Source organism: Parasteatoda tepidariorum, chromosome 12 (genome assembly GCF_982258835.1).
Source record: "Parasteatoda tepidariorum strain Cologne lab strain chromosome 12, Ptep-v5.0, whole genome shotgun sequence".
NCBI classification, from domain to species: domain Eukaryota; kingdom Metazoa; phylum Arthropoda; class Arachnida; order Araneae; family Theridiidae; genus Parasteatoda; species Parasteatoda tepidariorum.
Window position 1 is genome coordinate 18,606,844 of NC_141766.1, and position 14,352 is coordinate 18,621,195.

The 14,352-nt window shown below is 28.9% G+C and overlaps 1 protein-coding gene across 1 annotated transcript in view; it reads right to left on the bottom strand.

Annotated features, from left to right (window-relative positions):
• Nucleotides 1-14,352, bottom strand: part of LOC107446027 (armadillo repeat-containing protein gudu-like) — a 29,461-nt gene that overhangs the window by 2,030 nt on the left and 13,079 nt on the right. The window contains exons 5-8 of the mRNA XM_016060561.4: nt 7,925-8,149; nt 4,702-4,883; nt 3,135-3,249; nt 2,868-3,056 (exon numbers count right to left, since the gene is read on the bottom strand). Coding sequence (XP_015916047.3) covers nt 2,868-3,056; nt 3,135-3,249; nt 4,702-4,883; nt 7,925-8,149 — 711 coding nt within the window. The remainder of the gene's footprint in view (nt 1-2,867; nt 3,057-3,134; nt 3,250-4,701; nt 4,884-7,924; nt 8,150-14,352) is intronic.

The following is a 14,352-nucleotide window of genomic DNA, read 5'->3' on the forward strand; positions in this document are numbered from 1 at the left end:
TGATAAATAAGGAAACTGAATTTTTATTTTGAAACTAAGTTTTTTTAACATTAAAATAGCTTAAATAAAAATATTTAATGAAAAAAAATGAGAAATAAAATATATTTTTCAATAAAGAAGATATAGGTAAAAAATATTTAACAATTACTCACGTTTCAAAATTAATTAAAAATGTTTTGCTCGAAATATGTATTTTTAAACCATAAAATTATTTCAGAATATGAATTTTTATGAAAACCTATTTTTCCCGTTTTTTAAAATTTTTTATTAAATTCGTATGTCTTTTTTCTAAAAATTTTACTCTTCTTTTAAGAGATCATCCCGACATCTCTGCTCGCCACAGTATTTAGAAAAAGCGTAGAAGAGAAAACCCATTAGACCGTAAGAAGAAAAAACGAATAACATTTGATTTAATGATTGGATAGTAAGATGCAATTCACTACATTTACTCCAGGGCTAAAGAGAATAGAAGGGCTAGTTCACTCCGCTCTTAGAACTGAAGCTACGATTTCCCTCCTCATGACGTCACTGTGTCCACAGATCTCGGAGATCGCAAGCAGAGATATGATAACTTTGCATCTTTCTCTTTGTAAAAATAAGTTATACTTTTTCTGGTTATTAGCCTTAAAACTTTACGTAATTAACACATTATTTCCGTTCATAAACATAGTTTAAAAAAAACTTTCTTGGTTATTATATTAAAAAAAATACCATTTTAAACTTATAAAAATGTTTTGCTAGTTGGTGAAAATGACACGATAAATACTTTATGTTAAAAAGTTCAGTTTTAACTTTAACTATTAAGAAAAATGAAGGCATATATCGACACTTTTTTTATCTACATATTCTTTTATAACGATAAGTTAAGTTAAATTTAGAATCCCTGATTTTAAAATATGTCGTTAATAGCAATTTGTTCTTACTTAATCATTAGGAAACATCGACCTTAAACGCTAATTACAGAAACAAAATAATAATTTACGTTCATAATGACATTAGAAATTTTACAATTGTTTATAGACATTTAAATTTACGATGATATAATTTATAGATATTTAAATTGAAGAGAATATAATTTTTAAAAAAAATCATAAATATTTAGAATAACTACATTAAAAAATATGTTATGAAATTAGGAGAATTTCAACTATATACTATATATTTTATTTATACTTTTTATTTACATTTTAATTTTCTTTGACTTTATCCATTTTTTAATTCTTTTCACCAGCCTTTCTTTATGAAGTAACGAGGCGGTTTCTATTTAGATAATGAATTTTTATAAAAGTTCTTTACGACAGAATAAACGCATTGCTGTTTTATATTAACTGTGTCATTTCGGAATCCATTCTTTACATAGTTGTTCATTTACTTTAGGGAACATGCGAAAAATTATACTTTTTCCTTTTGTTTTTGTATCAGAATTTTTGCAAGTTGCAATCGCGCAAACTGGCATTTCGATAATAGTTTTAAATTCTTGTAAATTCACTGCAAAAACTGAGGAAAGTCATTATAGAAACTAACAAATGTCTTAGAATATCTCGCAAAAAGAAATGATCCAATATTAGTTAGAGCTGGTAAGGCCAAACGCTCCGTTCTTGAAGTAAAAGTGCGAGCTTTGCGCCAAAGTGACGTCACTAGAGTGACGTCGGAGGATCGGCGCGGCAAGAGATACTTCAAAGGAGTGAACCAGCCCTTTTATTCTCTTTAGCCCTGCATTTACTCAGGCATCCAGGCGCCTCTGCTTGCCACAGTATTTAGAAATGCGTAAGGAAAAAACGAATAACAATTGATTTAATAATTGGGTAGTAAGATGCAATTACTACTTTTACTCGGGCATGCAGACGCCTCTGCTTGCCACAATATTAGAAGTGCCCAAGGAAATAAACGAATGATTCAATGCTTGGATTGTAAGATGCAAAATTTTTTCATTCTGTTACTTTACTCTGAAGATGGCATGCAGTTTTAACTTTTGAAATGTGTGATTTGTGAATTTTAACGTTAGATTACATCTTTCTTTTATTATTTTTATCACCTTACAATATGGAATATTGTTTACGTACGGAATAAAATGCTTTTCTAGCACATACTCATTTTTGTTGAAATTTTCAATGGCTGTTTTTCGGATGAATTTCGATGCACAGCGCTTAATTTTCTTATTCATTGTGCTGGTGTTTGAGGACTTTTTAAGTTTATTCCCTCGGCGTTAAATTGCATAACCAAGATTCTGCAAACCAAAACGGTAACTTATCCTGTTAGAGAATGTCAAAACATAGCAAAAAATATTGCTCATCAATAAAAACGCGTTTTTCTTTTGAGTAGTGCTCCATATTTAATAACCCTGATCTGTCAACTATCTTTTTTTCGCAAATTTAGTAGCTTATAATTCAAATGATGCGTGAATTTCGTGATACCTAATTAAATACTTACGATTTTCATTAATCTAATGAGATGAGATGCAAATTTGAATTCCACTAAAACAGATAAGGCATTTTTATCTTTTGTTGTTGTTGTTAATTTACGTCGCACTAGAGCTGCACAATAGGCTATTGGCGACGGTCTGGGAAACATTCATGATCCGAAGACATGCTTTTATCTTTTGCAAGGTTGTGAATTAGAGTACATGCTGGAGTTTAACAGTTCCTTGCTTTTGGACTTCAGGATATCGATAATACATTTAATTCCATCAAGAGAATTTTGATGGTATTGAAAACGCTTTTTTCAATTCCATCAAATGAAATCATCAATGAAAACACGTTTTCTTTTGTGTAGTTCCCTGATTCTGTCAATCATCTTTTTTTTTCGCAAATTTCGTTACGTTAAATTCAAATGTGCTTGAATTTCGTGATGCCTAATTAAATACTTACGATTTTCATTAATCTCATGAGATGAAATGCAACATTGAATTCCACTAAAACAGATAAAGCATTTTTATCCTTTGCAAGGTTGTGAATCAGAGTACATGCCGGAGTTAACAGTTCTTTGCGTTTGGATTTCAGGAGATCGATAATGCATTCAATTCCATCAAGAGAATTTTTCATCTCTAAATTGGCACGCTTTCATAAAAATAAAAAATAAATTATTAAAATTTCTTTAAAAAAATAAAGTAAAATATAATAAGTTTAAAAACATACTTGCATGTTTTTCAAAATTGTACATAAAGCTGATGCAGCACATGATTGCACTTGAAAATCAACATTCTTCAAACAAGACCAAATCAACTGAATTGCGTCTAATTGTAAATATTGACTGAAATAAATAAAAAAAAATTGAAATTTGATATGAGTGTAAGAGAACTAAGTGTAAAATATAATCATAGAATTGTAGTTTATAAATTTTAATATTCAAAGTCATTTATGAAATGCTCTCACAATGCCTCAAATGCGCAATTCAAAAAGTAGGAAAAGTCCTAAAATATAGAAAATTAAGCAGTAAAGTCATTTTAGTATATTGTGCCCTGCATCAAAACAATGGTGTTCAAAAAATGGGGTTCTGACCAAAGATTACGAAAAGAAATGCACTTTTTATTTGTGTTTTACAGCAACTTCTTCGATTGCTTAGTTAAGAAAATGAGTTTCTTGCTTGGATTTAAAATTCCTACCATTGAAAAAGCGAAAAACTAGGTATTTGGAGAAGACTGGTAGTGTATACGGGATATTTCGTGAAGACCACCCTTAATATATATCTTCAAATTATTTGATTTGGATAAATATATTTTAGACAAAAACGTTAAACGTGTTGTCCTAAAATTTCAAACCTGACCATTATTAATACTAATTTTGACTCTGTCACATTACTTTGACCAAAGTTAAAAATTGAAGTGAGAAAAATATTTCAAAATACAACAATACTCTCCCTTAATTACTGAAAATACTATCCTTAATTACTATCCCTTAATTACTCAAAAACTCGAATTACTTACGTTAAGATGTCTGTATCTTCCGAGTCTTTAGCTAGTGCATCATTTAGGTTAATTATTAGATTTGGTTGTTTATTATTATTATTAGATTTGTTAGGTTCATTATTAGATTTGGTTGTTTATTATTATTAATAGATTTGTTAGGTTCATTATTAGATTATTAGATTTGGCTTCAAATTATTTGATTTGGATAAATATATTTTAGACAAAAATGTTAAACGTGTTGTCCTAAAATTTTAAACCTGACCATTATTAATACTAATTTTGACTCTGTCACATTACTTTGACCAAAGTTAAAAATTGAAGTGAGAAAAATATTTCAAAATACAACAATACTCTCCCTTAATTACTGAAAATACTATCCTTAATTACTATCCCTTAATTACTCAAAAACTCGAATTACTTACGTTAAGATGTCTGTATCTTCCGAGTCTTTAGCTAGTGCATCATTTAGGTTAATTATTAGATTTGGTTGTTTATTATTATTATTAGATTTGTTAGGTTCATTATTAGATTTGGTTGTTTATTATTATTAATAGATTTGTTAGGTTCATTATTAGATTATTAGATTTGGCTTCAAATTATTTGATTTGGATAAATATATTTTAGAGAAAAATGTTAAACGAGTTGTCTTAAAATTTTAACTCTGACCATTAATAATATAAACTAATTTTAACTCGGTCTCATAACTGTGACCAAAATTAAAAATTGAAGTGAGAAAAATATTTCAAAATACAACAATACTCTCCCTTAATTACTGTTCAAAAACTCGAATTACTTACGTTAAGATTTCTATATCTTCCGAGCCTTTAGCTAGTGCATCGTTTAGGTTAATTATTAGAGGAATATAGGTTGTTTCAAGTAAATTCACCATAATTTCTACAACTCCTATTCTTTTAACCATTTCTCTCAGCGTGAAGTTCGCCAAACACATTCCTATTGCTCCAACAATATGAGATTTAACCTGTAGGATAAAAATAAGTAAGCATTTTTCTTAATTATAAACGTAACAAATATGAATAATATTGACGTAAAATATCAATAGCATATAATATTCTAAGTGTATTTATTTTCAATCTATAAAATTTTCAAACACTTCGCCATTTGTTGCAAAATATGAAACATGAGACAAGTGTCTAATTAACTGGCTCATTATATTGCTAAGAAACCAAACATTAATTTTTCAAAACCGGGCAAAGTTATACGACGGTGGGAAGAAAAAAAAACATCAGAAATAAAACCGGTAAAAACATTGAGAACAATTGTATCGTTGGTAATTATATGAAAATCGTTGGTAATTATATGAATTTAACTACCAAGTCAATCGGGCTGTTGAGCCAAAATTCAATGTAATTAAATATTTATTTGAATAAAATTATGTATTTTAAATTTTTTTTTTATTATAATAATAATATACATAAATAATTATAATATATTATTATTATTAAATAATTATTATAATTAATTATTTATAGTTTATTGAGAGAAACTTTCCCCGCTTTATTCCATTTAACTAAATAATTTGACTCTTTAGCAGTTCTAACATTGTTCTAAATTTCAATAATTACACTTATTGTAATGTGATGCCATTATGGGTAATATATATTTCCGAGCATTCAAACTTTCTTTAATTTCATAAATTTTTTTAAATCCTTCTTAATCCTGTTATAATTAAATTGAATCAATCATTTAATTTTTATCATGTTTTTAAAGCGAATATAAATACTTTTATTCTTTTCTTTACAATCGATGTTACTTTTCAATTCAATACAAGTGTAAAGCTTAATTAATTGAGTGTCGCGACTAATGAAATATCAAAATCAATTTTTAACTTGGTTTTTCTTTAAGCTAGTTTATTTCTCTAACCACAAAAATTCGATTACAGATAGTTTTTTTGGTAGTTTGTATCCAGATTATTTAAAATTTAATATTAAAAACCCCGGATTGGCTTTATTTTTGGCTATATTATCTATCGATAACTCGCTAAATTTTGGATCTCTTCCCATGCTCCTAAGTGTTCGTTAGTAACTATGCATGCATTCACTGGTTAATTTCAAACGAACAGAATGTTATACAGAATTTCTATTATTAAATTAGAATTTTTTACAGAATTTATTGACGTTAGGACTTTGGAGAGGAGTTGGATGCCTGCCGATGACCACTCAGTCCGACCGTTGAATGTGTTAGAAACTGTCATCGTCTCTGTAAACCTGATATTTTGTTTGTACAATTTTTTTTGGAGTTATGAATGTGATCATGTTTGTTAATTTCAAAAATATTGCCTAATAAAGAAGGATGGGCCCATGTGTTACGCTGGCCCATGTTCGAGAGTTCGTTGGTTCAAACCCCACAGGCCGAAGACTCCCGGTGTAGTAAATGGTGACTGATGCACGTTAAATCTGTCGGGTCGCAAAGTCCTCTATGTTCCCATAACAAATCAATACCTCTGAGAGCACTGGATTGGAGATTGATCGTTCTCTGATTCAGGTCAAAATTACGATCTGGGGATGAATGAATGCGACCACCCTATAAACGGGTGTGACGTATTTGTGTGACAGAAGTTGAATTCTTGGTCATAGATGGTGCCACTGGAAAACAAGAACAATCGCACCCCTCTGCCTTAACAGGCATACAACAACAACAATAAAGAAGGATAGTTTCTTTGTTTGATCATATGTCAGTAGTTTCCCGGTAGAGGTGATGTTTGCTTTTTTACTGCAGACCCTGTCCAAACTATTAAACGCACTGTAAGATTCTGCCACATCTTTTCTTTCGTATCCTGACTTAATTTTCTTTTTTATGAGTCGTACGCTAGCTTCAGAAACTATCAATTTTCGTGATATTTTGGGGTTTGAAAATATTTTAGCATTCACGAGGGTTTTTACTTCAGCTTTTTTACATGGTGAAATATCACCTTTTTTACCCATAATGAAAATGTTCCAATTGATTATCTCAACACTGTACACTAAATAAACAAAGAACAGCGTAGTATAAAATTGCTAAATAAATAAACGCAGCGCATAAAGTCACAGAAACACGTTCGCAACTGACGCACGCGACAAGGCGATTGAAACCAGTTTGCAGTTGTTTATGTTCGTGTATCAATTGGTTAACATTTGTAATGCAACACATTAAAAATAAATGCAAATAGAAAGTATATAAAAAATATCCCGAATGAAAACCTATTACATGTATGTTTAAATATAAAAGTATCGCATATAAACTAGCGCAAAACATATAATTATTAAGGAACTACAGTGCGACAAGTAATTTGGCACATAAAGTTAATATTTTGCATATTAATTTGATTTGGATATGACTGTTAACATATATATTATAATTCCTAAGTTTAGTAATTAATAACTATACCTAAAAATTAACAAAACATAAACTTCGCACACATCTTGCTTTATAAGAAAATGACTTTAAATAGTTAGAAGAAACGATATTTGTTTTTCGTTTTTCTGTATTAATAACAGAAAAAATAATGTCTTCTATTATCCAATTCTAATATCTTATTCTAATTGTCTTAATCTAATGTTATTATTCTGATGTCTAATATCTGTTTTACCTTTTTCGTATAATATTTTGTATAAATTAGCAGAAAAATGTATTTCCCTAAAGCAAATTTGTCGTAATAGCGGAATATTTTTTTAACTCGTCATACATGCAATTTTCGCATCTTAATTATTAGGTTTTTAATGGTGACATGAAAATTTGCCGTAATATTCATATTTAACTGAATGGAATTGGAATTAATTAGGTGGTTTCTTTCCAGTACTTTTTATCCGGTGCGCCTTTTTTCTGGTTCTTTTTTTCCAGTATTCAAAGTGTAGTGTATCTACCACTACAAAAATATAAGGACGAGTACCTTTACATAGATGAAGGTTAATATTGTCTATAAATAAATATTATCTCCACACAAATTATAAGGGTTTACAGTAACTACTTCACTTATTGTAGGATAATTTTAGTAACAGATTAGCCAAATATTTTTATACTCACCTGTACTGGCTGATTTAACAATATTTGATTGAATACTGGTATTACACCTAGAACTTCAAATTGACGTATGCAGATTGGTGCTTTTGAACACTTCCAAATGATTCCAGTTATAGATGTCATAAAAGCTTCATTCTCGTGAAATTCTACGTTTGAAATGAGTTGAAAAAGTTCGGTCATAAATTCTGTTTTATAGAAGCATTTAAAAGTATCTTGGTCGTCTGCACACTTAAAAAAAATAAATACAAAAATATCATTTCTTTTTAATAAATAAAAAAATTAGAGGTTTATCAAGGTCAAGTCATTTTTTTAATATATTTAACACTTTGACGTTCGATTTAAGTACTCGATACGATCAAAATTACATTAGTTTCTTTTAAGGGAAAAAAATTGCATGATTGTATTATTTTATTGTATTATTTTATGTATAAAAAAGTTACGATTTTCACGGTAGAAATTTTTTTTAAATGTTGTTTACATATTACATTAGAGCCAGAGTCAAGAAGCTTATTGGTTACAGGAGCTAAATTGTAATTTTAACTGAGTCATTGCACCCTTGCTGTCCAGCCCGATGAACCGGTAGAGTTAAGTGGTATGAAGCAACTTATTGATAATCCCTAGGATCAGTGGTTCAAACGCCAGACGTATTCACTTTTAAAGAATTATATTTAAAAAAAATAATTTTTATTAATTTGTTCTATAATATTGTAACGTTAATAAAACATCCTTTACTTATTATTATATTTCTTGCAAATGCGTTTATAATAAAAGAGCAAAAATTACAAAATTTTGGTTGTGTGTGCTTTTAAGATATATATATATATGGGTCATTCTCACGAAAACTGTCATTTTTCAGTTCATAAAATCCCAAAAAAGTAAAGTGAATAAAAAGCTCTGAAACTTTTTATATTAATAGAAATATGTAATGGCATTATAAAGAAAGTATATATCCTATAAATTGTACTTAATATTTAAATTAATTAATTTTTTAAATACTTAATTTTTAATTAATTAATTTATAATAATTAAAAATTAATTAATTAATTTAATAAATAAATTAAATAATTTAATAAATTAATTTATAAATTTTTTAATTTATTTTTAAAATTAAATAATAAGTAAATTAATTATTTTCACTATTTAAAAAGTGAGGGAATGACACTAATAGTGAGGGAATGATATTTTATTTTAATACATGTTTTTATCTAAGTTACATCTACCTAAAGTTTGAAAATGATAACATACTAAGTATATCTAATATTTATTATAATTTAGTCTTATATATTTAATAGTTTTTACAGGTTTGGGAAATAAAATTGGCTGGCACGATTGAACAAAAACAAATTTAATAATATACTCATCTTGAATCATTCCCTCACTTCAGCGTCATTCCCTCTCTTTATACACTAATGAGGGAATGACGAATTCAATAAAATTTAAAAATAACAGTTAGGACTAATTAATTTCTGAAGTCAATCACATACAATTATATTCATACAAGAAAGCAACATATAATTATCCACTTTCTCGATGAAGTTGTATTTTATTTTACTCTAAAAAATGACATGAGGGAATGACAAATGTAAAAAATTTTACCTGGCTTGATTCATTCAAATTTATTCCACAGCAAAGCTTCTTTAAGTTGAGGATGGAAACATACTGCAATTTTGTTCTATGATGCCAGTTGTTAACTTCTGAAGTTTTTATTAAAATATTTTCATTCTAAGAAGATTGCAGGTGATAAGAACATTGTTGTGAGGGAATGACGCGAAACACTGGGGACAAAGTTTAAAATAGTGCTGTGTTAATATCTTTATCAGAAATTAAATTTAAAATTGATTTTCTGAATTCTATGTTTCAGTATTCTGAAATAAGAAACACGAATTTGTAAAAAAAAAAAAATTTATTTCAGAAACAATTTTTTTCTTTTTTTAAATCAGCAGTGGGGACAAGTGAGGGAATGACATATTGGTATATTTTAATTACCTAAAATAAATAAAAAATAAAAATTGATAATTTAATTTTTATTCTTTTGTTAGCTTGCATTCTGAGGGACACTTGCCCTGAATTTTTTTTTTTCGTAAGCTGTAAAACAAACATAAAATATACTGGGGACATGAAAATGACTGTTTTTGTGAGAATGACCCATATATATATATTAAAAAGCGAAATTATTATAGACAAATTATAAGGGACGCACAATGGGACATAATAGGATTCACTCAACAAGCAGCAGATATTATTTAGAAACCTTATTATAAGTTTATGAGTTTAACATACAAGTGAACCAGTAAGGTCGAGTGTTATGAAGCAACAAAAACCGAGGGCGGTGAGTTCGGGCCGCCCCCTCCCCGAGCGTGGTCAATTTTCAAAACTTATATCTGTGAAAAAAAGTTTTTTTTTCTCATTTTACAATGTTGTAACGTAAATAAAATAATTCTTTACTTAAAATAAATTTTTTTTGTTAGTGAGTTTATCATAAAAGCGCTAAAATTAGAAAATATTTGCTCATAAAATGTATACATATAATGCCTCATTTTTCTCCTTAATCATTTCGAAACTCTGTCAGATATACAACATAATATATTACCATACCAAGTAAAATAATTATAGACAAATTAAAATGCGCACAATGGAGCCTAATATGGTTCCCTCGATAATCAGAAGAAATTACTTAGTAAAATAACTTAAAAGTAGAGTTTCAGTTTCAAGAAAAATAATCTTTTTATGCAAAACAATTTAGTGGATGATTCCTAATTCGTCATTTAAAAATTCCTTGATAAGATTACTATGCCAATAGAAACCAATCATTTTTAAAATCTGATAAGGGAAACGAATCAGTAGTTTTGAAGTTACAAACTTCATTCTACATCATTTTCGTTGGCTGAAAATTATAAATAAGCGCATAAACCTCGAATTCATTACCATGAAAATTTGATATCATTAATTACGTTTGAAAGATGTATTATTTTATCTTTTATAATGGTAGTTGAACAGTCGACTCAAATTTGAATAGTGGAAGAGCGGACAAGATGAACCTCTTAAAGAAACTTGGTTCAAAAAATAGTAAACTAGAGCAATTTCATATATTTTATATTGTAAACATATAGTGGGAACATTTCTCTTACATATCTCATACAGAAAAAAAATAAATAATGAAGTTCAATAATAATAACTTAACATAAACAAAAAGAGAACATTGTCCCATCTTGCGTGGGCTACTTGGGCAAGATGGGACACATAATTATATTTCAAAAATCACAGAAATTAATGTCAGAGTAAAAGAATAATCGTTCCTAAGCATCACATTTACTGCATAAGAAGCAGCCAAAACCGGAATAAGCACTGCACGCTTCATGAGCCCATTCTAAGCAATCTGAATGTAGTCTGTCATTTAATTAATTATAAATTATTTTCAGAATTTTTTTTAAATAATTTGTTAAGTTATATGTGCTAGTTCATATTTTTTTTTTACTAATATTACCTTATTTTTTATGCTTTTTGCCAAATCCCGAGAGTTTAATTTTTATATCACACTTTTATTCTACTTTGGCTGTCCCATCTTGCCCGGATAGTACATTTTTTAAAAAAATTATCTGCAAATTTGTTTAAACAACTAAATTTTAATTTTCACTACTCATTATGCTTGTACAATAATAACACTTCAGTGCCACAAATTTGAAAAATTTATTGCAATGTATTAAACAAATAATAACAGCATACAAACCTGGAAAAGTATTTTAACACGTTATAAGAAAAACAAAACAATGCTTGCATTTCGGTAACACCTTGTGTACTGGCAAAAAAACTTGTGCGTATAGAGAACAACGATATTTTCTTATCAAAAACGTACTTTAGATTTCGCTATCGTGATACGCATAAAAGAAAAAGCGATGTCCCGTCTTGCCCGGGTGTCCCGTTTTGCCCGCTCTTCCCCTATACTACTACTAATATTCAACTCCGTTGCCTTGAAATTTTACACCCAAACTAGAAGATAAGGACACTCCTAGATCATGTACTGGGAGAAATTTGCCTCCATGGAGCACTTTTAATGGGACTATCCCGCATTTGCGTTACATGGAGAGGAAAACCACGAAGCCTTCCACTGTTAGCCCTGACGGCAAGGGGACTCCACTCACGATTTGTCGACTACTTTTACGTTAGCACTGTGGTCGGTACGAGACGGGTGCGAAATTCGCATCGACCAGATCCTCTCTAAATCAGCACCGTAACCAAATTTTGATGGAATATTTGATAATCAAATAAAAGAGTGTATTCTATTCAAATAATTAAAAAAATAATACACTACATATAAAATTAAAGAATATTATATATTTGAATAGCCACTATTGCTTTAAAAGAAATCAATAACTGGTTAAAAATCAAAGACTATTACACTTAGCTAGTCTATCAAGTTATACTCTAGTACTACTACTATTAAATTTTAAAATTTTATTAGAAATTTCGTTTTAAACGAAACAGAAAATAAATTTCGAATTTGAAACTATTAAAAATTCAGAGTGCAGTTAAAGTGGAAAGAAAAATAAATTAATACCATACCAAAAACTTTTGACAGAAAGGTAAAAAAATGCGTAGAAAACTTTTACACTATGTTGAAGAAAAATATTATGAATAAAAAAATTAGATTGTTTCACAAAACTACAGAATATAACTACTAACAAATAGTACTAAAATTTTGTTTGTCTGAAATCATCGAGTTCAAATTGCTAGCAATTAAAAAAAAGAACATTAAATGATAGTTAGGAACTCACGTAGAAGTAATTGTTAAACTGTATTTAAGCCGTCTGAATATTATAATACAAAAATTCTTTTAAAACTCTCTAACTAGAAATTTTTTATGTTTGAGAAGTTATTTTCTTTACTCATGCAATGCATTTAATTTTGTCTTAAATTAGTTCAACTATTTTGAGTACGTATTTTATTTCTATTTCTTACGTGGAATTCTTTTTTTTTTTTACTTATAGGGTTTGTTTCCCATTCAAAGTTGTTTCCCATCAATTTGCATAATTTTGAAGGGTAGCTAAAAAAAACGTGTAAGCAGTTTAACTTGAACATTGGATAAAATTCTGAGATCTGCACCTCTAAATTATAGCAATACACGTTCCCCTTTAGGCATATTAATGTGTTATAACTATTGCTATGACCAGTAGTCGGAAGTAGCACGGTATAGTGAAACTACTGTAGTCGTTTGTAGTGTAGCTTGTAGTGTAGTGCCCTACTTTTAAAAAAAAAGTAGTGGGATACAAAAAAACAGTAGTTTGTGGAGATTCCTGGTAACTACTTTAAACGTTAGTTAAAAGAAAGAAACAAAGTTCAAACTCAAATATTATTTCGAATCTTCATTCGATTCTATTTTTACGTTAGTAAAATAATGAAACAAAGTTCATACGCAAAAAAATTTCGTATCTGATTGGTGTAAATCCTTTGCGAGCCTGTCAACGTAAAGCAATGAGAATGCCTCCGTGGCCGAGCGTTAATAAGATCTACGTCTGGTGCTTGGAATAATCGATCAAATTGATCCTAAGAAATCGAATTTTAAATATCTGACTTTTTTAAAATTCGATTTCACAGGAACTATTAAGTACGTTTTACGACTGATTTCGTTGCTTAAAATATAGTCTGGATTGCATATTTGCCGTCACCCCCGCAAATCATTAAGAGTGAATCCTAAAACGTGAAGATCCGATCACATTAGATCAAAAGTTATTCAGGGTGATCCGCTTTTTGCTATTCTCACTGTACTTTTTTTCTTGGAGAATGTAAAAACGCATTGATCACTTAAATCACAAATATTTGATAATTTTCCAGCTTCTCTTAAATCATTGTCGAGAAAAGCAAGGAGTTTGAAAGTTAATTGAACAAATTCGTAAAAAGTGCTTTAGAATAAAAAATAAAAAAAACTATTTCATTTAAACATGAATTAAAAATTCTTAATATCTCCTCAGATTAAACCAAGCCAATTTTTTATTCAAAATCATTTTGAATATTAGTGAAAATTAAGTTCTACAGTTAAGTTTGTCTAGACTGAAGTGGTGACTACATTTCGAAAATAGTTTATAGTCGCTAAATTAAAAAAAGTAGTTGCAGTTGACTACAAATAAAATGTAGTTTTTCCGACCACTGGTTATGACCCCATCTAACCTTCAGGGTGGAACTACGAAGTGGACACAGGCATGACCATCTCTCTGCCTCAGATCGATGGGTACTGTGGGTTTCATTCAAAATCATTTCGAATATTAGTGAAAATTAAGTTCTACAGTTAAGTTTGTTTTCTAAGAGTAATGGAGTAGTGACTACATTTCGAAAGTAGTTTATAGTCGCTACATTAAGAAAAGTAGTTGTAGCTAACTACAATTGTAATAAAGTAGTTGTAGTTGACTACAAATAAAATGTAGTTTTTCCGACCACTG